The following is a 26,238-nucleotide window of genomic DNA, read 5'->3' as shown; positions in this document are numbered from 1 at the left end:
AATATGTATTCTTATATTCTTGGCCCATTTTTTAGGTTATTCTCACTATGCTGTTTCTTCCAAGTAGACTAACCTTTCTTTACTTTGTAAGTATTAGTAAAGTACCAATTTCAAGAACAATTTTCTTTAAAATTGCTATCCTTCTCGAATTAGCTAGATCATGAAAAATGCATCATCTATATCATTAAAACAATATTCTTTTTTCTTTTCTTCAAATCTTACAAAAAGAAAGAAGAAAACGAGAAGGTATGAGAGTCGAACAAGGTGACAGTGGAGAAGGCATGATAGTCAAATTAGAGACCTCACAGTCACTTGATTAATATCCTTATGTTACGAATATGATTTTTTTCTGTCTAGTGATTTTACTTGTAATCATAGCTAGCTACTTCATTTTTAGAGAAAATTAAGAAAAGATTAGAATGGAATTGAATATCATCTCAAGAACAATTCCATAAGGCTGATACCTTCCTTTCCAACTTAAAAATATCTAAATTTTAAAAAAGAAATACTAAATTTTCTCTATGCCTCTCTTATCTCAAGAGAATAGTTATTCTTTGCCCGTATCTTAAGTTATGCTTTTTATGCTTTTCCTTTCAGCTAGACTACTAATCTTTCACTTTTTCATTTAATAAATTTCGGTCATTTTGGACATACTACCAAAGCAAAGTGCCAAATAAAACTCACCCTGTATACCAGAAAAGAAACAAACATTCATATCATTCTTGAATAGCTATTCGTTTGAATTAATATCACTCTAGAATTCACTATATCGTACAAAACCAACCGGTGTGAAAAGAGAAAAACAACGCTCCCATCCAACCATATTTTCCAAAATTTGCAATAGTTCTCAAAATTTTCTTGATAAGAAAACCAACTCTTGAGTAATTCTTGAGCAATATGGCAGAAAGTGTTGTGGGCTTTCTGATTAACCAGCTCACAACCTTACTTTCCCAAGAGGCAACACTTTTGGGGGAGCTTCAACCAGATGTTCAGTTCATCAAAGACGAATTGGGGAGCATGAAGGCTTTCCTCAGGAAAGCTGAAGCAAAGGAAGACAATGATTCTCAACTCCAAGAATGGGTAAAGCAGGTTCGAGAAGTTGCTTATGATACAGAGGATGTTCTCGATGATTTTGCCTTTCGATTTGCTCGTGGTCAAACAGATGGATTCTGTGGCTATGTAGGAAAGATCTATAGCTCCATAAAGAATCTGAAAGTCCGCCATCATATTTCTTTGCAAATAAAAGATATCAAGGCCAGAGTTGAACAGATTTCTGCAAGGCATCAAAGGTACCAGCCCCTCAATGGTACTCAAGAAAGAGGCTCCAGCTCTTCCCACATGGCAAATGCAGATTTTCATATTCGTGATCAAGCACTCCTAATTGAAGAAGCTCAACTTGTTGGCATAAACAAGCCAAAAGAGGAGCTTACTGCCAAAATCCTTGATGACCATTCCCACTTGAAAATAGTTTCAGTGGTGGGAATGGGGGGACTCGGCAAGACCACTCTAGTGAAAAAAGTCTATGATGATTCTGCGGTGAAGAAACAATTTCAGAGCCATGCTTGGATAACTGTTTCTCAGAAATTTCAATTCAATGTCATCATCAAGAACCTAATTCAACAACTATATGATGAAATCCGACAGCCAGTCCCTTCTCAAGTGGAATCCATGGATGGTATTAGACTGAGTGAATTTGTCAAAGACTTCCTCAAAGAAAGAAGGTACATCCTTGTCCTTGATGATGTGTGGAGTCTAGATGCTTGGGAAACTATCAAATACATATTGCCTGACTACCATGTCGCTAGTCGTGTTGTATTAACAACACGAATAGCCGACGTAGCTTCTGGGTCTTGTTTAGCATCCCATGACTTTGTCCATAAGATGAAGCCTCTTTCTGATGAAGAGTCTTGGACTCTTTTTTGCAATAGAACATTTCAGAGTAATGGTTGTCCTCCAAGTCTAGAAGAAGTTTCTAGAAATATATTAAAAAAGTGTGAGGGCCTACCACTTGCTATTGTGGCAATAGGTGGTGTTTTGGCTTTGAAAGACAAGGAGAGGATGGATGAATGGGAGATGATTCTTCATGGCTTTGGTAGCGAGGTAGATGGTAGCGGTAAGCTTGATAGAATTAAAAGGATACTCTTACTTAGCTACAATGATTTGCCTCACCATCTTAAAGGCTGCTTGTTATATCTAAGCATCTATCCTGAAGATTCCCAAATTCAGGTCAATAATATACTTGAAAAATGGATAGCTCTAGGATTTGTAGAAGAGAAAGAAGGAATGGCAACCACTGACATTGCTATGAGATATCTAAAAGAACTCATCAACAGAAGCTTAATCCAAATTAAAGACACATGGGATGATGGCCAATTGAAGGCATGTGGCCTTCATGATTTCCTGCATGAAATCATTATTTCAAAATCTAAAGAGCAGAGCTTCACAACCACAGCCACTGGATATTACACAAGTTGGCCCGTCAAAGTTCGACACCTAGCAATCCATAACTTCACTAATAAGCCACAAGATTTTAGCAGTTTAAAGTGTCTTCGGTCTGTGGAAATATTCAGGTATGAAGATCCTCTCACAACTTCATTTTTATCCAAGTTTTTATGTGGCGGTCCCAAGTTCCTAAAGGTGTTAGGTTTAGAGGGAGCTGAATTGGACAACATCCCAAAGGAAGTTTTCAAACTATTTCACCTCAAGAATCTAAATCTCAGCTGCACCAAAGTAAAAATCATCCCAAAATCTATTGGGCAGCTTCAAAACCTGCAAGTTTTACTTCTGGGTGATACCAATATAATAGAGCTACCTGTGGAAATTCTAAAGCTAAGAAAACTCCGTGTCCTTATAGTAAGCAGAGCAGGTGATTATTCAAATAACTTTACAATCTGGGGCTTTAAATCTCCAAATAGAATTGGAAAGCTTATTTCCTTGGAGAATCTTGGAAGTATTGAAGCAGACAGTGATGAAATAGTAAGGGAGATTGGGAAGCTCATTCGATTGCAGAAATTAACCATCACAAAGCTAAGAAGAGAAGATGGAAAGGAGTTGCTCTCCTCCCTCTTAAGGCTGACCAACCTTCAAGAGCTGTACATCCAGTCTATTAAAGAAGAGGAGACCCTTGATCTCCAACATTCCGTCGCTCCAAGATTTGGATTCCTTACAGTTTTGCATTTGAGAGGCCATTTAGAGAGAGTACCAGAATGGGTAATATCACTTCAATCCTTGAGAGAGTTACGTTTGCATAATAGTGGGTTGAGAGAAGATGAAAATATAATAGGCTCTCTTGGACATTTGCTCAATCTGGTGTGTCTTGTGCTCCATCGTGCTTACGAAGGGGAGACATTGTGCTTCGAGATTGGAGGATTTCAAAAACTCCGGAGATTAGAGCTTCGGCAATTAAGAAGACTGAAATGGGTGAGGGTGGAAGAGGGATCAATGCCTAGTCTACAAGTGTTTACTTTTGCCGGTTGCAAACTCATGGAGGGACTGCCTTTGGGCCTCCAAAACTTGACAGGGCTTGAAGGTCTTGGGTTGTATGATATGTCTAATGAACTAATCCACAAAATACAGAATTTGGATAAACAAAGTGAAGATTATCAGACAATTTCTCATATCCCTGAAGTTTGTATTGGGCACTGGATTGATGGTCGATGGGAAAGAGAATTCCTCTAAGAGGAGTATGTGAGGGACTAGCTCTTGCTTTTATCAACATTTGACTCATAGTCCTTTGTTGTTGATTAGATTTGCAAAAAATGTAGTTGTGACCATTTTACTTTTTCCTACTTCTTTTCTTTTCTTTGTAATAAAATCATGACTCTGGATTGTTATTCGACAAAAATTAGTTCTATATATATATATATGTTTCTATGTGCATGAAGATTTGATTTTTATAGTTATCTTGATTCTTGGTTCATAATGTTTTGGTTCAGCAAAAAGATATAGAGACGAGTAGCATCTAAATATTATTTATTACAACAATTGGAAGTTCAATTTTCCCTTTTCTGTCGTTGAAAATGGAGGATAAATTAGCAACGACAATTTCATTAGGACTGGGGAACCTTATGCATTATTTCCTGGACTTCTACATAAGTTGGGGTGAATGTAAAATTTTTTAAAAATATTCCATGTAAAAGGTTTTCCTTTTTGATTTATTACTAAATGCTATTCTTTTTTTTCCTTTTCTCGTGGCTTTTGTTCTTTTGTTTCAAAACTAGTTTGTTTCCCGTGCTAATGCACGGATCATTTTGTATTGAACAATACCATTTGATATTACAACATAAATCTCAGGTGTTTAATTAAGTGAACAAAAGTATAATAACAATTTATCATTCAATATAAGAGACATCTGAATACCAATTTATCTAAAATCTTATTCAGACCCAAATCAAAATGCGAAAGTAATATTCAGACCAGAAGATGTGCTAGTCATAGATAATAATTAGAAATAAGAAATTTAAAAAAAAAAAAATTAAGTCCAAGTATAAAGAAAAAGTGCAAAATTTAGACTCTATATTGTTCTATTTACTGTCAATGTGAGGCGTTCAAAACTGTGACTGAAACTTCTTTCAATTGTATGATAGTTAATTTTTTTTTCTCTGTCCTTGATTTCCAATGTACATGTACAACACCGGGACAAAGGCAGGAAATCTACAACCCTTTCGTACTTAGCACTGGTTCGCTTTCTTCCAAACGATCACACATGAAAATCCACATTCCTCTCTTATTAATATTTACGCTCTAGGAATCGCTGGATGGTTTGGTTTTCTTTCAGCGATCACCACTTAAGTTTTGTAGCCACTGACATGACAGTACCAATGGAACGGAGATGATGGCGCCCAAAACGAACAGGTTTGGTGGGTATTTGAATTGAATTTTATATCCCGAAGGGCAGCGACTTAATTTCAACCTCCGAAGTTAATTAACCCTTGGTTTTTTTTTTTATATAGTGAAGGAACATTTTATACCGTGAGTGAAGGAACATTTTACCTTCAAGCCTTTCACCAAAACCAACATAAGCTTGTCTTGCATGGTCTCTTGACAAATCACATCAAATCCCATATGCCTCCAAATCCGGACTGTATTAATTTGCTGAGGCCGTTGCCACACATCCCACCAGCTCCACTCGCTTAATTTCTTTAATTCTCCAAATAAATTAATTCCAAAAGGCTACACTTGCAAAGGATCCTTAGCTTGACCATCATGATCGAAGCACCGCACTCCTAATTAATGGATTTGATTTTGTCTGAAATTATTAAGTACATTAGATGCAATTAAAAATATAGCAATAGGAAAAATAACCTAGGTTAATAAAATTTAACGTGCATGGAACTCGTCTAAAAAGGAGGATTTAAGAATTAATGTTTACAATAATGGATTAAAATCTATCCAAAACTAATAGGTAGGGCTCACCCTTGTAGCGACACAATAACAAACACAAGTAATTTTCTATTATATTGCACACTGGCTAATATTTACAGCCTTAAAACACAGTGCAAATCTTAAAGAAGTTAATTAAAATTATTAATTCTTATAATATTAAGTTGCTGATTTAAAAAATTTTAAAATACCTCAAAAAATTTTTAAATCTTAAAAATAATCCATATAATAATGGTTTTTTTTTTCTAATTTACTTGTTCCTATTAAGATTTATACCTAAGAGACATAGAAACTTGAACACCCAACCTATAACTCAAGGGGATTATAAATCCTTTCTTAGTGGCCAACTTACAAAGCTGGTTCGAAACCATTTATAGCAAATACAAGTTAGTTCAAAACCATTTGAAGCAAATATGCACAATTTGGAAGGCAAAAATTCAAGTCCAGGTTCCTACTAGTATTCATTATCATTTATGTTTTGCAAAATATTTCTCCTGGATTGTCGTTTATGTTTCTCTGATATGCACGAGAATCATGACAAAATTAGTCGCGCATGACTTTGAGCCCAAAAGAAAAAGAAAATTTAATAGAGCAAAGTCTTGACAAATTATTTTAATGATTGCCTTCACAGCCCGGAGTCTAGCAGAGAAAATTTTCAGGGTCTATTAAAACCAACGACAAGCATGCAACGGAGTCTCCAGTAAATTTCTCAAGTGACAAAAGCACTTGCCAAAACCAAATGGGTGATAATTAAGGTTCTAGCTAACTTCAGCAATGGTGCAGATCATTTAGGCACCATAGTCAACGTGTCATCAAGGTACGCAATCAGTGCTCTAATTGAGAAATAATCCTAGGTACATGGCATTCTAACCAAGACTAATCTATAGCCAGTTGTCACTATTTTAGAGCAAGGATTTAAATGCCCTAATTGACACAAGGATCCTTAATTACCATATAGCAATCAAGGAATATGCGAATATCAATTCGATCTCACGTCCGTTACTAGAGTCATAAATGAACAGATTGCATTGTACTTCACTGTGACTCCTTGCGCCTTAACTGAAGTACACGCTAAGAGGACTCTAAATTAACTCAAAGAAAAAAATAATATGTCTAAATAGGGCAAAATTAATCACTGGAATGTAGAACGCTTTACTTTCTTCACAGTCTAACAACAATTAGACTTTCGGCAAAAAGAAATCTTAGGCATGAAAGTGATAACAAGCCTTTACTATGGAGAAAATTCCACGTCTTAAGAGTCAAAACAGATTATGAACTGTGATGTTCTTCCCTTGACTGAAGTACACGTGAGACTCTAAATTAACTCCAAATAATATGTCTAAATAGGGTGAAAAATCACTGGAATGTAGAACGCCCATTACTTTCTTCAAGTCTAACAACAATTAGACTTTCGACTATTGATTCCTTTCTGCAATCCAGCATCTCCACATACAGATATATTCTTCTCCCTTTAGATGTACATCTGAAAACTAGGCTCAGCTAGAAGAATAAAAAATAAAGTTCTTAACAAACGTACACAAGTCTAGCAAAGTAAGGATGCTGTATACTGTTATACTGCATGTGAAGGAAACTACGCAAGCTGCTGAATCATGATATGAGATTACAGGCCATTTTAGCCCTCAACTTTTGGTCGCCAATCCTCAATAACGTCCAATGGTTGAGCCCGTGTTTTGATGGAGGACTCCAAAGTAAATATAGCCTGTGCCGTATTTTCAAATAGTTATAAGGAACAAAGTGGCGTGCATGCACATATTACGAACTGCACATGAATTCCACTCTGCACACATTACTCTATGCCGGAGAACACCAGGACAAGGGCAGGAAGTCTACATCCCTCTCCTAGTCGTCAGCAATCAAGCGGATGAAAATCCACTTTCTTACTTACTCTCCACCAATTAGTACTGGTTCGCTTTCTTTCAATCGATCACACACGAAGATCCACTTTCCTATATTATTTACTCTCTAGGAATCGCTGGTTGGTTTGGTTTTCTTTCAGTGATCACCACTTTAGTTTTGTAGCCATGGATGACTTGAGAAGAGCACCCGCTGACAACATCAATGGAACAGATGATGATGGGCGGCCAAAACGAACAGGTTTGGTGGATATTTGAATTGAATTTTATATCCCGAAGGATAGCAACTTAATTTCACCTCCGAAGTTAATTAACCCTTGTTTTTTTATGCTGAAGGAACATTTTATACCGCGAGTGCTCATATTATCACTACCGTAGTTGGTTCAGGGGTGTTGTCATTGCCGTGGGCGATCTCTCAATTAGGTTGGATTGCAGGACCTATGGCTCTGATTAGCTTTTCTCTAATCACATTGTTTGCATCAACTATTCTGGCAGATTTTTATCGATTCCCAGATCCAGTATCGGGCAGAAGAAACTATACTTACATGGATGTTGTCAAAGTAAATCTTGGTAGGTTCTTCTCATATAACCTTTCTAGTAACTAACTGGTCTTTATGAAAAAAAAAAAACCTCATATAGCCTCTTGTCATTAGGGAAAAATAATTTTCAAGTTATGATATGTTATGACACTTGACAAACATCATGAATGGTTGAAAGAATTATTAGGTAGTGTTTGGTACACACCATGGAATCGGATTCGGATTTTGAACCATTCATCCTAGGTTTAGAATGGAGTCAGTCATTCCAATACATCTGTTTGATTTAGTACTAGGAATATATATCATTACTATAGTTGATGTTTGGTTCGTTGACTCTTTCGAAATGGGATATAAGAAATTTTCACTAATTAAATGTATTAGTAAATTTAGTATAACTAATTAATAAGTTCTACTAGTAAACATGTATAATTATTAGTATAATTGATAATATCAATTATATTACATACACTAATATACACTATATAATACATATAACTAATAATATCATTATTATAAGTTTGTAACTAGTTAAATTAAATATTAATTATATAATTAAATATAATTATACAAATATTATATTATAAATATATAATTATGATTATATGATATACAAATATTAATTATACTAATATTATAATAAAATATAGAATTATAATAAAATATTATAATTATAATATATATTATATATATGTATATAATTATATATTAATTTTTTTAACGGGTGGAGGGACAAACCTCGTTTCTAAATGGGAATCAGACTTAGATTTTGTTCAAAACCTTCCAGATTACTAGGGAATTGGGGAATTCCAAATTTTTAGGTATGATTCCAAAGTCTCAATTCCATTAATAGTAATCCAAACAATAATTATAGACTTTATTCCAATTCTTCATTCTGAAACCCTTTTACCAAATGCCATCTTAGCTCCATCCTTACTGCACGATAGGAATGTTATGTGATAGGTGTCGAGACTGTACAATAATAAAACTTACTCAACAAAAATATTTGCTTATAGCAGTGAGTAAGGTCTTCTTCTCAAGGATTAGGAGAAATTTGTTTCTTTTCAAATGAAAATTAATTGGGGGGTTTGGAAAATTGAAACTGAAAATAAATAATTATCGTAAATAAAAATAATTAAACTGAAATAAATTAAATTTAAATCAATAGTAAACAAGTTCTAGCCAAGGATATAACTTCAGAAGTGGTTCATACAATTGCTCATCGATCCAATAATTATTTCATTTATTCGCTAATAAACAAGTTATAGTTGCCAAACACGCGATGACAACCAGTTTTTCTTTAACGTCTCAATATTTAAGGTACGCTCATTAACTACTTTCCTAACCAAGAAACAACCCTAGGTATGTTCGTAGAATTTAATTTCTTGATTATATCAAAAACTAGAAAAGCCTTGTTCCAATCAATAAACACACTATCAGAGTTTATTTAAATTAGATTATATGTTTCTTCAACATGAACCCAATCACGTTAGGTACCACTAATTTAAGATAAATTAAATAATTACGAATTTAACTGTCCTAACTGGCATTAGATTGTTAAGTTGAATTAAATATCGGGGCCCCTTGATATTCAAACAACAAAACAATCATGAGAAATAAAATCAGAGAATATACGAATACCAGTAAATAAAAAAAATAAATATAATTAATTCAATCTCACAATTTTAGATGAACTAAGTCCTCCGTTACTTCTTGACTAGAATGAAAAAATTAGTTTATCTCCATGGAAAAAGCCACGTGCAAAATAGTTGAACTAATTGTCGAGACCGTTCTCCAAAGAATATGAGATAAAGTGTTGAAAGAAAAGAAAAGAAAGACGTTCCTTTCGTTCCTTCGGGGAAAGGAAAAATAATAATCATGCTAATGTTCCTTCCCTCACGATAAAGAATAGATAGATGATAATATATCTTGCTTCGTTTCCTACTCCTATTAAGCTACTCTTACTAGACGAAATCAAATTCCCAACAAGTCAATCTCTTATCCAAAAGAAAAAAATCCTAATAGATAAATAAACTAATATCCTGGTAGGAATAGAAAACTCTCCTTCCAATGGAACATCTATTCTATCAGACATGCATGGTTTAGACTTTGACGCGCTCACGCTGAATAGTATAAAAGTTCAGCGAAAATTACGTCTTTAATCCCCTTTTTGCTCCGAATCCCTACAACCAACACTAATTATAAAAGATGAGTAGAATCTACCAATTAAGGCAATATTTGGTAAAATAAAAGAGAAAAACAATTATAAAATTACTAAAAAAAATGCAACCTATCAATCCCCCACTCCTAAATTATACTTGTCCTCAAGCATATCCAAACTCAGAAACACAATCAAGATAACAAGAATTTTGTAGCAAAAAGCATCCTATCCTCCTAACAATTTCAGTAAAATCTGAACGCACCAAATCCAACCATTCTCACAAGGAGGTTTAACATATGCACTCATCACTCTAAACTATATAGGGCAAAGTACAATTCTCAAATCGACACCATAGAGTGACATTACTATAGACTTGCTTATATATCACATTTCCACCACCAATATTAAATTTAATACAAGAATCCAAGAAACTTTTATAAGGTTGTAATGGGGTTAGGCTAAAGGCAGTATATAAAGGTAAATTGAGGCGTAATATGTCAAGGGAATGCCAAGAATTCATCCTATGAAAATTCCCTCAAACTCAATCTTCCAAGGCTTAGTATCCACGTTCATCAACTCGACAAGTGTAAATATTTCTCAGCAATTTGTTGCTACTACATAATCATTCATGCACAAAATCACTTCTGGGGATGCGTGTCTTTTTTTTGCCAAAATCTTTCTCATTTTTTTTCATGAAAGTTAGTGCTATCCTTAGAGTACCGTGAGCTAAATACATAATCAGTTGAAATTAATTATCATAAAACTACCTCTTTTAATACAAAATGTAAGACCCAAACATGTAAATTATTTGAGATATTTTTACTGTAGCACTTTTTGTGATATGATGTATGTGAGATAAAAAGATAATTGGGAAGATAAAAAGGTGTGTTGGAAATTGTAATGATGATATAATGAAATAAATTTTGACAAATAATCTCCTGTCCAAACACACTCATAATTATTACCGTATTATATTATCATAAACAAATATTACTTTTAAATGACCCTACATTAGCTTCCAACTCCCACCGCTAACTATATTCTCCTTGGTTTGATTTTCGCACCGCATACCATGGATTTGATACTCACAATTTTGATGTTGTTATTTATTTCATTTTAGTTTCCTACTATGAAAATTCAAAACACTTGATTTTTTTTTTGTCAAAAAAAGGACCTGGCCCCACTTCAGACCCCAACCCTTATTCAGGTTGTTGGGTTATTCTCCATTTTTGTGACAAGGCTCGAACACTAGACCTCGGCTGCCTTAGAGTGGCCAAAACACTAGATTGAAGCACCTGAAAATATTGTTATTCCAGTGTTTAATTGTTTTAAACCCGTAAGCATGACTTATAAATAATAAAATAAGACAAAAGTCTTTGGATTCCGAATGAATGTCCTGATGCATATAAAGATAGAGTAATGTTTATAGAACTAGATAGATATTTTCAAAAAGTGCTAGTGTACATTTTTGTGAACTTCTCTAACATGTTTATCGAGCAACCTATTAGAATTGGACAAGAAACTAAGGGATAATTTCAGAAACTTCAAGGAGGTTTCAAACAATTTCACCTAGCACCTATTTAATTTCTAAAACTTACACTGACCTGTCAAAAAAGCCGACCAAGAAAAGTTGAAAGAAAATTCTAATAACAGATATTATTCCCAAGATTCCCCTAGAGCTCCTACATCAAGTTATGCCACGAAATTTTCTTTAAAATATGGAAAAAAAGGAAGAAAATGGAGAAACTAGTCTGATCCTCTTAGTAGGAAAGCAAGACTGGATAAGCCTCCTATCAGTTGACAGTTTGGACAGTATGACTGTAGTCAGTGCAAAGTTCAGGTTAGGTATAAGCTAGAAACGGCTGGTGATGGAACAAAAATGAACATTTCATATGTCTATTGAAATCAGATGTAAACAACTCTTAACTTTAGATGCAAGCAAGTGAAAAAACATAGGGGCTAAGCACAGTCTTTGAAAGCACAGGAGTGGCTTCATCAAGTTAATCGGAGAACCAAATTGGGGTTTGTGGTTATAAAGCAACAGAAAGAATTTTTTTTCCCGAGAGCCAAAATAATCAATACATGTTATCTCTGTGATTTAGCATACAGCGTTTCAAATATTTAAAGATTTGTTGGAAACACTTCAAAAAAAATTTTAATCCGATGGCCTCGTTTGGCAGACAATTTTTTTATCAAGTTTTTCTGCTACAAATTTTTTAAAAACTTTAGTTACAGTAACCTCAAAAAACTTTTCAAAGTTTTTAAATTATACACTTCAAAATATTCAAAAAAAAAAAATACACTTCAAAAAAATTTTTAAAAACTTTTACAGTAAACTACAGTAAAATTTTAAACAAACACCCAAAAAACTCACTTGCCAACTCAAGCAACTCGAACATAGTGTTCCTCAATTTTGCTGTTTCTGAAATCACGTGGTTAAAGGAATTAAGAAATATAATCTGTATATAACTTAGAATAGACACTCCGCACTGCAAGAAAGATCTTGGAAACTTCAGCCATCGACCGCTGCACTTGTATCAAATAAACTTTAGGAACCTCAATATCATATAAATGATGTGATACGTGCCTGATATACTTGATTTCATGTTTTATGGCCATTAGTAACCCCACTCAATATTCATAGATTGACAATATTAGAAAAATCAATAATCTACCGAGGATAATGGTAAGAGATCCTTGGCCATGTTTTGTAGGATAGATCAGATCAATTGTTCATCATTGCCAATTATCCTACTATTTTGTCAAACAAAAATGAAATGTGGATTGCCAATTTGAGCATGAAGGTTTGCATGAGAGAGAAAAAAAAAATCACAGTAAGGAGATTGTTAAGTGGATATCACTTTGTTAAATAACTCTACCTCATCTAAATTTGTTTTTTCTTTTTTTTTTTTGGAGAAAATTTCAAAAATTATCAGTAAACTATTCAGGATTCCTATTTTCAGTTATTTAGCTTTTTATTTAGTCAAAATGGTCATTCAACTAATTAGAAAATGCATTTTGTGACCAAAAAAATGTTTTTATGGGTCGAGTGACTAAATGTGAAAGTTTGTCAGTTGAGTAACAAAAAATCTTGCCCTTTTATAAGTTAAATAGCTGTTTTGGCATAACAAAAAGTTTAGTGACGAAAATGTAGAATTCTAAATAGTTTAGTAACTATTTTTATCATTTACTTTTTTAATTACCTTTAGATCATATTAAAAGAAGTTAGGTTAGAAATTCTTCAAGGACCAATTCGACTTTGGGTTTCTTACGTTTTCATCAAGATCTTTCATGGATATGGCTTATAAAAATTATTCAGCATTCTCACCCTTTACTTTGCTGAAATCCTTATCATTCCTAAAGCTACAGCTTAAGGTTTGGCTTACAAAAGTTTGATAGTTTAACGCACAAGATTAGTCACTACCACTTTCGTACATGCACAGGCGGAAGATATAACAAACTCAGTGGAATTGCTCAGTATGGCAATCTTGTTGGATTTACTATTGGCTACATCATCACATCGGCCAACAGTATGGTGTAAGTACACCAAGAATTTTTTTGCTACAAATTATACTAGTTATACGTTTCTCCTTCAAGCATCATCCTAGCTGTATATGCAGATTAAGATACTTTGTTTTTTTCCTTAGGGCTATCAAAAGATCATATTGCTTTCACAAGCATGGTCATTCTTTTGGTTGTCATACGCCAATTAATCTCTTCATCATCATTTTCGGGGTTATACAAGTATTTTTAAGTCAAATTCCAAATATTCAAGAGTTGTCGATGCTGTCCCTACTCACAACAGTGATGTGTTGTTGCCATGCTTCCATTGGCCTCGGACTCTCAATAGCTAAAGTTGCAGGTCAGTATCTGAATTTGTCTGTGATTGTATATAATATCTACTTGGCAAGCTTGAGCAGACAGACAATTGAATCTATACAAGATTGTTAGGATTAAAATTTTTAGGTGGTATACAAATTTTAAAATGGAGAAACTTGACAAGACGGCCAATAATGTATATAAATTTTAGGTGATATGTATGAGGTTCTCTTGAATTGACAAAGGTTGAATAGACTATGGTCAAGATCTGACTTTATGCATTTTGTAAGGTTTTGGTGCATTTTCTTTTTTTAACAAGTGGAATTTGAAACCAAGATATTCTCCATTTGTGCTTGAACCAAATTCAAACATCAAGCCACTGACAAGCCTTGCTTCTAATATATCAAAATCACTGATTTTCCATATGAAACTTTTGCCTAGTAAGCTATATCCTTTAGCATTTTCCTTAGTGCATACTCTGTTATATTCAATCCGTAATCAGTGTTTGAGTCTCAAAATCAATTCTCAAGTCTAGAACAAAAAGCTCCATTATTATGGTTACTGTTTTTCTAGTTGTTAGCAATGTATATGGTCAACGAAGATAGCATCCTATTACTTTATGAAATTCTAATTTCTGAAGTAAAGCCGTGTTCTTATTACTGTAAACTATACATTTCAAAAATCGTTCATAATCATATTTGCGCAACCTCAGAAATATTATTACATTTTCTTTTGTTTTTTGATTTTGAGAGTAATTTGCAAGTTCATAAAATTGAATTAGCTTCTATCAAGTTTAAACTTAAACATACAAAGAGCGTCACATGCTATCTAGTATCTTACATAATAGAAAAAGAAATTTAGTATGTTATCTACGTTGTGTCTATTTGGCAACTATAGAGGTCATGATCGCATTGAAGGTAAATAAGATTGGAATAAAGAAAATGTGCTAGGATAAAATGTGTAATCTTACCCAAAGATGTATCACGTCTAAATGAAAAGAATTAAAACTTGTTCTCCAAAATTGACTGAAAGGTTTAGTTGGATGTTTGATTTTCAGGTTTAGGAGGTGTTTGATTTTCAGGTAATGGAGTCTGAGATGGGTTTCAACTTTATTCAAGTGCATATTCACTATTTGGATAACTTCTGTTATGATTTGAAGGAATGAAAAGTTAAAATATTTGTCCATCATACTTCACTTGAAATCTAGTTCTACGTTAATCAACTCATTAATAAATGAAACTAACCAATCATATAAATCCATACTGATAGTAGATGTATACGATCACAATTTTACTTTGATTCTTGAATGCAATAAAAAATACTCCTTAAAAGTTTGCAATGTAACATATTTTATATCAATTTCTATCATCTCAAACCATCTACTTATATAATTTTCGGCTTCCATTTCGAAGGACGACCACATGTTAAGACTAGCTTGACCGGAGTGTTCATTGATGGAGATAAGTCAAATACCAACAACTTATGGACCACATTTACAGCCCTTGGGAACTTAGCATTTGCTTATGGTTTTTCAGATGTGCTTATTGAAATTCAGGTACTGTTTTGACTGAACATTTGCATCAATAACCATATCCGTGTAGTATGTTGCAATATGCATCACAGAAAAGTAATTGATTTTTGTTTTATTAAATTTTGTACTTTGATTAATTTGCAGGACACTCTAGGGTCATCCAAACCTGAGAATAGAGTAATGAAACAAGCTTCCCTGGCTGGAATTTCTATATCCACCTTATTTTATATGTCATGTGGGTTGCTGGGATATGCAGCATTTGGTGATAAAGCACCAGGCAATATATTAGCTGGATTTGGTTTCTTTGAGCCATTTTGGCTCATCGACCTCGCTAATATTTTTGTTGTGATTCATCTCACAGGAGCTTACCAGGTAAACAATGAATGCGATTTGTTTGTTTAATTTCTTAACCATGGATATCAGTATTAGTAGGCCTTATTTCTCTAACTATCAGTAGTGGTAAAAGTTCTTGTTATATGCATACATGATGGATTATAGGTTTGAAACTAGAGGTCTCTTTTGTCACTGTTTTTATTGAAAGGTTCAAACTAAAGATGGGGCTTTATTTCATATATTTGTTTAACTCTAAAGCTATGGATAGCAGTTACAGCTAGCTTTATCTTTGATTATGGACATAGGTAAATGTCTCTGTTATATGCATAACTTGATGGACTATGGGATTCAAACTATAGCTTTTCTTTTGGGATAATTTTAGAAACCTCCCCGAGATTTGTCATAATATCACTCAACTCTCCTGAAATTTTTAAAATCTCACTTACCTCCCTTGTCAACTTAACCAGACTAAATATTCCTATCAAAGGTCATAAATTAACAACATTACCCTTGCTCTTAATAACTATTTAACCAACAAGCCAAAACAAAATAAAATTTTAAAACCAAAAAATGTAAATTAACAAAATAAATTGCAAGCTAATAATGGTCAATATTTCTTTATATTGGGGTCATGGTGGGACAGCAAAGGACGTGGATAAAATAAATCTAATCAAGATCAACCACTTAAGAGGATTTTGGTGAGTAATTAACACCTTAAAAAATTTTGTGCACAGTTACAATTAAGGAAGTCAAGATATTTTTTGGGAAAATATGTTTCAATCCATGGTATAGTTTAAGTTGTATTAAAAACTAAAATAATCTCTTCATACTTGTGAAATTTTCAAGGCATAAATTTTGCTTTTGTTCCAGTATGACTAAAATAAATAGTTTACGTCAAGAAATTTACACCTTATTTTATTTTTTATTGTTGTTATAAATTTCATAAGTAGGATAACATAAGGGTAGTATTGGAACAAAAGTTTTATCTGTCTTGTATTTCCTCCAAAGGGGTTAAAATGTTACAAGAAATGTCAATCCAAGGGAAACAAGTGAGATTTTAAAAACCTCAGCGGAGCTAAGTGATATTATGAGAAATCTCAGGGGAGGTTTCTGAAATTATCCCTTTTCTTTTTACAATTGCTGTAAGTTTATTAATAGAGCACATGGTTGTACGTAGAAAAAAAAAACTTATGTAGTGTAAAATTTCTTATATTAAGATACAAATTAGAAGTCCTACTACAATTTTAAGAAAGTGTATCCAATTTTGCTCCTAAATAATTCATTCTCATGCATTAATCTTCTACAGATATGTGGTCAACCAGTCTTTGGTTTTGTGGAAAGTTCTACGAGGCATAGATGGCCGAATAGCGGATTGGTTAACCATGAATATGCCATTAACATGCCTGGTTACGGTGTTTATAGAGTCACCCTCTTCCGGATGATATGGAGAACGACGTATGTCATAATAACCACGGTCATAGCTATGATGTTTCCATTTTTCAATGATATCGTGGGACTAATTGGAGCTCTCTCATTCTGGCCGCTGACAGTATATTTTCCTATCAAGATGCGTATTGAAAGGAAAAAAATACCCATTTTCTCATTCAAGTGGGCGTGGATGCAAACTCTTAGTATGTGCTGTCTACTAACCTCAATAGCAGCAACGATCGGATCTATTCAAGGTATTGTCAAGTCCTTGCAAACTTTCAAGATTTTCAAATCAATAGCCTGACGTGGTCGCTAAAGTGTTAATCTGCTAATCAATTATGGTGTAAAAAAAGAAGTATATATGTCACTGTTGAATTAGTTTCTTGTACTTGTATCTCTTCATAATTTTTGTATGCTTGTATCTTTAGTACGTGTTGTAAGCACTATTAATATATAAATACATGAAATAATTTAGTGATGCACAAATTTCACGTGTACTCTTCCTAGTTCAATAGTTAACGCAATAGATGGATAGATAGTCCACACTAAACGCTAGCACAACACAAAATCAGTTTTGCCTTCTGAACACAAAATCTTAATTTTGCCTATCCTCACAGCTGGTGCGGTAAAATTTTGGCATTCTTTCTTTCATTTCTAGTTCAATCGTAATTAATCTCGAAAAGTAGTACGATTCTCGTAACATTCCAGACCAGGTGGTAGTCTGTAGTTCTGCGTACTAGCACAACACAAAATCAGTTTTGCCTATTCATTGTACTTGGACCTGAGAAATGTTGACATTTTTATTTGAAAAGATAATGGATAAACAGAGACAATGAAAAAAGAAGAACAACTTTTATTGAACAAACCACTATAACAAATGATTGGTACAGCTATATAAGAGAAACAGGAACTTAGTGAGGTAAAAAGGTGCCCCGCGTGAATGGTCCAGCGGCAGCGCCTCTCACCAGTGAACCTTGAGGTCACAAGTTCGAGTCTCCGCTCCGCTGGATTCCTCCGCGCACTTAACGTGTTCGGGCCGGGTTGGGGCACCGGGCCCGGGCCGCAGGGGATTAGTCGAACCCCGTAAGGATTGACCCGGACACCCCTGTGTCGACAAAAAAAAAAAAAAAAAAAAAGTGAGGTAAAAAGGTGATTAATTCACGAAGAGTGTAAAAATTTTATGAAGTAAAAGGGCAATCCAAACATGGCTAGTTTTGGAAATTTTGAGTGATATAGTGAACAAGTAGTCTACACTTTTTTTGAATATGAATTATTTTTAAGAAAACTAACCCACAATCATTTTTATGAAATATAAAATTTGGAGGAAATACTTTTAATTTTAGTCCTAATACAACAGTATACATTTTCTGAAGGGGCAGCAGCTCGGTCCTCCAAATTTTATGAGTTTTTAGTACATGAGTTACAATTTTTTTTTTTTTTTTAAAATCCTTTCCTCTTTACCATTCAACCGAGCCTTCCCCAAGTCAAGTTACAATTAGATGATCTGTGCTGATTTACTTCCAATCTGACCGGAGTTTCCGGGCAAGAACATATAGGAGTATCTGAGCCAAGCTAAACTAAGCTAAACCACCTGTACCTAAGAATATTGTGCTGAGCCTCATTTTAATGTCAGCCAAGCTCTGTCTTGGACCTAAATTGTAGGCCAATATCAGTGTGAGTTAAGCTTGAAATGCACCAACATCAGAAAAAGTAGGTTTAATGTGAGACAAGTTGAGCTTCAGTCTAACTCATTGGCTTGATTGAGCTAAGCTCAGCCGTATACATACAAACATATGCATGTGCATATGTTCAGCACATGTGACATGCATCCAATTTAAGAATATATATATATATATATCTATTATATTAGATTGAATTGATTTTGCTGTACCAACTCTAAGAGCTGCTATGTGGCACAATGAGAGGCATATGGAGCTTTCTTTGTTTCCTTCTTTTGCTTTTGATACTTTTGGGTCAATGCTGATATATAAGATATATTTTCTCCTCCCCTCTTATTATTATGTAGACCAAATAAACCCACCTATTCAAGGATAGGTCCATAATAGCTGATTATTTATTACCTTTTTAGTCAAGAATAGATAATTAATTGAGAAATATTTGATATTAATATATTTAATTCAAAAAATAAATTTATCAATTATTACTTTGAATAAATGTATAAGCATAAAAATTTAAGTTTAAATGCAAGGTTAATATTTAGAATGCAACCTTATTTTTCTATAGATTTTTAAAATTATTTGGATTTTGAGGGAAAATAAAATACCAAAATTGATTTTTTTTTCTAATGAGAGTAGACACATCGTGACAAGGGGTTTAAATGCTAGATTAATTATTTACAAAGCATAAATAAGTGCACTACCTACTTCAATTTATAATTTTATTTAATTTCATAAACACTCTCCTTATTCTTTGGGATTAATGGCAAGAAGAGATACAAAAATTGATAAATTTTCATATTACAAAGAAATTGGGTAAAAGATGATTTAACTGATGGCATAAAAATAAAAACAAATATGCCAGTCATGAGCTTTATTCATTTAGAAAGCAATTTTTTAGGTTTTTATTTGTTTGGGATTTATTGGAAAAAATATGATAAAACATATATTTTTACAGTGTGGGAAAAATATTGAGATATATAAATCATATCTCTAATAAATATTTAAAAAGGAATGTGGAAAAAATGATATTCTTTGTAATAAAACTATAAAGCATTGTGTTAGGGAAGATGTATATAATTTATTTTACATAATTAAAATGAAACAGTCAGTCTAAGCATTAAAATGTATAAATTTAGTCAGTCTAAGAATTATTTTAGCCAAGCCATATTTAATCACAAAGCAAATTTTAAGGTTTTTATTTATTTGAGGTTTTTCACTTTTTTAAAAATAATTTTGATATCTTGCTTAACTTTGGACCATTAGATTTGCAGTGGTTGATTGCTTTCCTTTTGTAATCGTTAGATCATTAATGGTAAGACAACTTATCTATTTTGGTAAAATTCAAAACAGTTGACCGCTCTTTTATACGTATCGTTCCTGGTTTCCATTTTCTTCTTGTACAAATAATTTTTACAAATTATAGGCCACTGTTTTACTTCCTTCAATGACTTGTTACGATTAGATGTTTATCATTTACTTAAGAGTTGGGTGGTTCTTTGTATAAATTTCAACCGCTTAATTAATTGTTCTTTATACTTTCATCATACATTCGCCATTAGATTGGACTATGAATCAATGGAGTGGTTTACTTATCATTGACTAATTTTTAGATGAAAATTTTGACAACAATAAATCAAGGGGCTACATTTGACAAAGTAGATTAAAGTTCAGAAGCTTTTATTCATTTTATTTGTTCTCATAGCTTCCTTCCTAGTAATTTTCATAAAACAGATATCACAAGGTGTGCAGCTTCTCCTTCAATAACTTATCACCAATACGACATAATTAAAACCAAAAACATTCTAAAGTTTATAGAAATCAATATATTTTTCCAACAATACACATTTGTATTTACAAGTTAAACAAAAAGAGACAAATGTGAATTTACTTCTATACAATGCAATTACTAATAAATTCAACAAAACAACTTATTATTTCCTATGAAAAATATAACTACAACTACTACAAAGCTATTGTTTCATCAATTACTACCAATGAATTCATTCCAATGGGCGCTGGCTATGCATAGCACAACTCACCCCTACTAGTTTATAAATAAATTGATGTATGTGTGTGTAAATATATACATACACATATACATACACATCCAGAGTTTTTATTACATGCTTTCTCTCTCTTGTGTGGCACCCACTAATTGATTAATATTTGACCCGTGTAGTTTGTTTACTTTGTGTAAAGCAGTTAAAACTTCTTTTGTTTTTTGGCTACTTTTTTTTTTTTGGTACCATAGTGGAAATTTCAATCATCTCTAATCTTTTTATGCGAAAGTATACAATCTTTTATCATAACATTCTTTTGAAATTCAAAAAAAAAAATTAGAAATCAGTCACGCTGCTTAAAGACTTAACTTGCTTCCTAGGATACAATTACTGAACAACACACAATAAACGTATGACTTAAACTTACACACACAATAAAAGTATGACTTCACTTGCTTCCTCACCAGTTCCAGCTTCACGGGACTAGAGAGTACCTTATTCATCAACTAAAATGTATATACTTCATCAAAGGAGAAAAAAAAAAAACACACACACACACACACACACAGAGAACAGAAGATATTTGTATACAACATTTCCAGGTACTTCTTTTGTCCATTAATACTTACTTTTTTTTCATTTATTAGTAATAATATTCACAATTTTCCATGCAAGAGAGAATGAAATCATAAATTTTGGAGAAGCATGTGCAAACGAGGATACCAATTGCAGTTTGATAAGAGTTTATTTTACGTATTTTTTGTGTGTTTTATTAGTTAATTTTGGTTTGATTATTTAGTTTAATAACTAAAATAACTAAGGTTTTGGTAAAAAAACTACATTTTATGTTAAAATGGCTAAACATTGCATTTTATGGATTTTTATGGTAAAAACTTCATATTTTGTAGGTTTAATGATTCAATCATCAAATGAAGTGCATTGAGAAGATATTTGGATGATTGAAGATGGATTAAAGTGGTGAAAATAAAATATGAAGTGTAAAAAGGAAAAATGCAATTTGAATCAAGAAAAGTCAGGTTTTGACAACTCTGACACGTTTTGGTATTTTGACTATATCTGGAGCTACACAGATCGGATCAAGGTGATCTTGGTACCATTTTGAAGCTAAGAGATATATCTACATTTGGTATGAAGACATCAAAGTCCAGTTCAGCCGTTTTCATAGTCCAAAAGTTGAAATACCGAAATTCAACTCAGCTGTCCAAAGTGGAAAACAGAGCTCTGACCAGTGTTTAGTATTTCGATCATATCTCAGGCTACAAAGCTCAGATTTGGATGATTCTTGAAGCATTGGAAAGCTAACTCAAAGGGCTACAACTTTGGTGTTTTACAAAAAATCCAGTTCAGCCTTTATGATAGAGAAAATCGCAGCTGAAGTAAGGACAAAGTGAATACGCGAGTACACAAAACGTGACTTGTAACCGCGTTTTGTGTAGGCGCGTTTTCTGGCCGCAATTCTGCAATTTGCTCAGTCAATTCTCTTGTGCTCTGACTACTTTCCATCTATAAGTTGCAAGAGAATTCGGTGCACATGCTTTAGAAGACAAAAGGGCAAGAAAGTTGGCATATTTTCAAGTAAAAAACAATGGCTATTGACTATCTTAACAATTTCAGATTTGGAAAACAAATGCAGCAAATTTGGACCAATGGAAAAGGAGCTTTTGGAGCAGTTTATATAGGGAGCAACCAGGACATGCAGAGCATACGGGAGAAGCTTGGAAGTGCAGAAATGTAGTTTTTCCATTCTCTTAGTATTAGATTAGTGTAGTATAGTTTAGCTAGTTAGTTCATCCACTCTTGTATATTATCTAGATTAGGATGAAAATGGAGATGAAGAAGGCAAGGTGATGAGCTCAAGTGACATGGGTTACATTCCTTTCCAACTCTTTATCTTTTGTATTTGATTCCAAGTTTAGCTAATATACAAGTTCTGGATTTTATATTTAATATGTGTTTTTAAAGTTTATACCTTGGGTTTGGTTGAACTTCCTATGATTGTTAGTATTTATTATTTGGCTATTTGATTGCTAGTATTTGAGCAAGTTATTTAGCACTTTGGCTCTTGAAATCATGATTAATCTGGTACCATTAATTCTGATTATCTAAGGTGTTATTTCTGCAATGAAAATTGAGATTTAACATTAGTTCAAGAAGTGCTAAACATAGGGAGTACACTCACGAAAGTAGAGGTGCACCTATGTGGTTTTTAGTGATTCATTTCATGTAATTTCACTGAAGAAATGAACTTGTAGCTAATTTCATAACCATGAGAATAGGTATGGATTAGTTATAAGTATAATTGATTCACTGCGAAAGTAGGATTCAAATGCATAAGGAAATTACACCATAATTAGCCTAGATGTAGTATTCAATGATCCAAATATAATACTTGCATGAGTAGTTAGGGATACCACAACCTAAGGAGCTTTTATTTGTTAATTTCTTGTATAAGTGCAGTAGGTTAAATTTCTTATCATTAATTGATAGTCTAAATAATAGAGAAACTTTAGTAATACCGGTAATTGTTCACTCTTCCTTGTGGGATCGACCCGATATATACCCTAAACTACTAGTTGATCTGTATACTTGCAGTGAACGGGTGTAATTCGGTATTTTTTAGCTTGCACGTATGTAAAATACCCGTCACAGTTAATTAATCATACAAATTAAAGAAAAAAAATTCTCCAAAAATGATAGAAAATTGTTAGTTTTTAAGTTGATTTGTGGTCTCTCCATTGTTTTTAGCGCAATATGTCTTACAATTCGCTTTCTAAAGGTTCGCATTATTTCACCATAAGTATCTATTGTTAGCTTAAAATTGCTGGTGGACTAATATTGTTTATTTATGTTTCCAGTGTAAGTGGATTTTTGAAATGCCGCAGATAAAAGATTTGTTAATATTCAGATGATAAACTGTTCAATAAAATTATACTACGGCATTAGACTTTAAGAGCAATTGCTTATATAATTTACAGCAAGAATATATGTATCTACATTGATTTCAGAAAATAATAAAAGGTTCGTGTACCTTTTATACTGATTTCAAACACTTATATGCAAATAAAGACCAACCGAATTTCAAGTCAAGAAGATGAATATATCCATTCTGGGATGTATATACTCAAATACTGCACCAAGTTTTAGCACATTCATATATTTACCTTTTCTTGCTTACTCAATACATACAATATATAAATGAAGAGTCGTTATAAGCATTTTAGCGTTAATTTTATGATTCCTTTTTTACACTTTCGATTAACTTAACCAATAACTAAGTTTTTTTTTTTTTTTCCAATAGCTCAAACACAGCAGCTGATCATATCATACAACTTCTTCTCTTTCTCTATAACAAATTACTTCACTAGAACCTAATTCTTCAAGTTTATGCACTCAACTGAGCAGCAGATATAAATCCAAAGGATCCTTTTGCATTATTCAACAGAAAATAGAAGCTCCCCTCCCCCTCTCCCTCTCTCTTCCCCTTACCTTCCCTTTCAACTACAAATTAGTTGTGAACCTGTGCATTCTACGGGCATATACTATTTATCGTATTTAGCTCTTACTGATTTTTGGTAATTAATCTTATAGGTATGCTAAAGTAAATATGTTCAATCCTATGCACAAAAATAAAATTGTCCGCATCTTTTTACATTAAAAAATATTAGGTATTCTAGATAACTTAATGTCAAAAGAGAAATATAGTGAAAATAATCATTGAGGTATTAGTCTAAAAAGTAAAATTTGTGATAAGCTACTGAAGTAACAGGGTAAAAATGCAGTCAGCTTAAACAACAGATCTAAATCCATAGGAATCTTTTGCACCAGCAAATGTAAAATAGTAATGGTACGTTTGCTGTTCTTTTTTCCCCTTAACTATAAATGTCATGTGCGGTAGAAAGTATGACGTACTGTTCTATCTTCCACAGAGTTAATTAGAAGACAGGGTGTTACATATTTAATTTGTTCTTCTCAACTGCACTTGCATGGCTAAAAGTAGTCTGTTTCCCTTGAAATAACTTCTACAAATATATTGTTCTCTTAGTTGCACAAGCCATAATTACTACCGTAAGCTAAGTAGAAGGAACCTGTTAGTCTTAACACGTCCTGTCATTTTATGTTATTCAAAATATTGGTCTTGATATTAAACACCCATCAATTAAAGCAGTATTAGTTTATATATACACAATAATAAGATCATTACTTACTCCCGTAAATCGCCTGTCCTTCTTCAATTTGTGTCTTCTTTTTGGTTCTCTCTCTCGCTCTCTTTCTCTCTGTTTTTTTTTTTTTTTTTTATTTGGTTTAAGTTTCCCACACACACACACACACACCACCATAATGTTAAACAATTATGGTATATGTGAAGTTTTATAAATCCCAAAACTTAAGAGGGCAAACTGTGATTCACTCTAACAAGGGTATTGATTATAACTATAGGGTATTTTTGCCCGTTAATTGCTACAAAAAGAGCAATTCAGTCTTGACATGCCAAAAAAAAACATTTTGACTGGTCTTAAGAGGGGAGCAAAGCATATATGCTTTTGGTTGTGGCGGCAAAGTGGCATAAACCCCATAGTTAGGGGAGCAAAGTGTTATTAACCCTTATATTACAATGAACGGCCTGAGTGCTTTTTGGTTTTTTCAACATTATTGGATAAGAACAGGACGGACTTCTTGCAAGAGGATGCATGTTTTTTCCTTGAAGCATTAGTGAATTCTAATTTGTACTATCCCCTTCCCTTTTTGTTTAATTTGCTTACTATGGTAAAAAAAAAAGTTAAAACTTAAAATCAACGGATTCTTGCTTGAGGATGGTAGCTGCATGTGACCATTTTTTTTTTTTTGGGGCTAACTTCAGACTACAATTTACAAGGAATCCCATCCTTTATCCTTCTTAGTTTTGGTTCAGAGGAGGGGTTGCGTTTCTTATTCTCTGTAATCAATCTGTGAGCCATATTTTATGAAGATTGAAGGAGGAACAAAGGGAGACCGAACAACAAAGCATTAGTAAGGGGGGGCTTTTAACTGTCTGGAATTTTCAATCCCTAAACTATTGTTAATGAATATTTTTGAGCGATGTTTTAATTTTCTTGAAGTTTTACTTAGATAATATTTCCTGCAACAGAATACTCAAAGTCTATTCTGTTACCTTTCATCACTGCTGTCCAGCCGTCCGGCCTTTGCTTTGAGACTAGCAGGTATGTCCTCCCTGACTACTGTTCGTTCCTTTTTTTTTTTTTTTGGTTTGAAACTTAACTATTTTCATGAACACGAGATTAGTTATTTTCATGAACACGAGATTAGTTGGATCTAATTAGTTGAGCAATGGCTATATGGCACCCATGATTTATGAGAAATGCTGGTCATAAACCAGTTGTATCAAATCCATTTTCAACCTTCTTTTCCCCTAATTCAAGGAAGTATACGAATTACAAAGTGAGAGTAAATTTATCGTTATACAAATTTGGAAATGC

At 33.1% G+C, this 26,238-nt stretch overlaps 2 protein-coding genes across 2 annotated transcripts; both read left to right on the top strand.

Moving 5' to 3' along the window:
* Positions 1-897: 897 nt before the first annotated feature.
* Positions 898-3,678, top strand: LOC113773623 (disease resistance protein RPM1-like). Its single transcript, XM_027318255.1, has one exon. It carries the CDS (start codon positions 898-900, stop codon positions 3,676-3,678), a length of 2,781 nt encoding a protein of 926 aa, XP_027174056.1.
* Positions 3,679-7,424: 3,746 nt separating this feature from the next.
* Positions 7,425-17,368, top strand: LOC113773622 (amino acid permease 6-like). Its single transcript, XM_027318254.1, has 8 exons — positions 7,425-7,497; positions 7,593-7,826; positions 13,397-13,490; positions 13,601-13,815; positions 13,920-13,922; positions 15,185-15,327; positions 15,448-15,675; positions 16,943-17,368. Exons 1-8 carry the CDS (start codon positions 7,425-7,427, stop codon positions 17,366-17,368), a joined length of 1,416 nt encoding a protein of 471 aa, XP_027174055.1.
* Positions 17,369-26,238: the final 8,870 nt, after the last annotated feature.

The sequence above is a fragment of the Coffea eugenioides genome, chromosome 6 (assembly GCF_003713205.1).
Source record: "Coffea eugenioides isolate CCC68of chromosome 6, Ceug_1.0, whole genome shotgun sequence".
Classification (NCBI taxonomy): Eukaryota; Viridiplantae; Streptophyta; class Magnoliopsida; order Gentianales; family Rubiaceae; genus Coffea; species Coffea eugenioides.
The sequence above is the reverse complement of the archived record's forward strand: the minus strand, read 5'-3'. Positions and strand labels throughout refer to the sequence as shown.

Bases quoted from the DNA above. Each gene is read 5' to 3' on its own strand.
- LOC113773623 (XM_027318255.1), top strand. From the start codon at position 898: ATGGCAGAAAGTGTTGTGGGCTTTCTGATTAACCAGCTCACAACCTTA.
- LOC113773622 (XM_027318254.1), top strand. From the start codon at position 7,425: ATGGATGACTTGAGAAGAGCACCCGCTGACAACATCAATGGAACAGAT. The intron at 7,827-13,396 runs GTAGGTTCTTCT...GTACATGCACAG, and splicing joins TGTTGTCAAAGTAAATCTTG to GCGGAAGATATAACAAACTC. The intron at 15,676-16,942 runs GTAAACAATGAA...AATCTTCTACAG, and splicing joins ATCTCACAGGAGCTTACCAG to ATATGTGGTCAACCAGTCTT.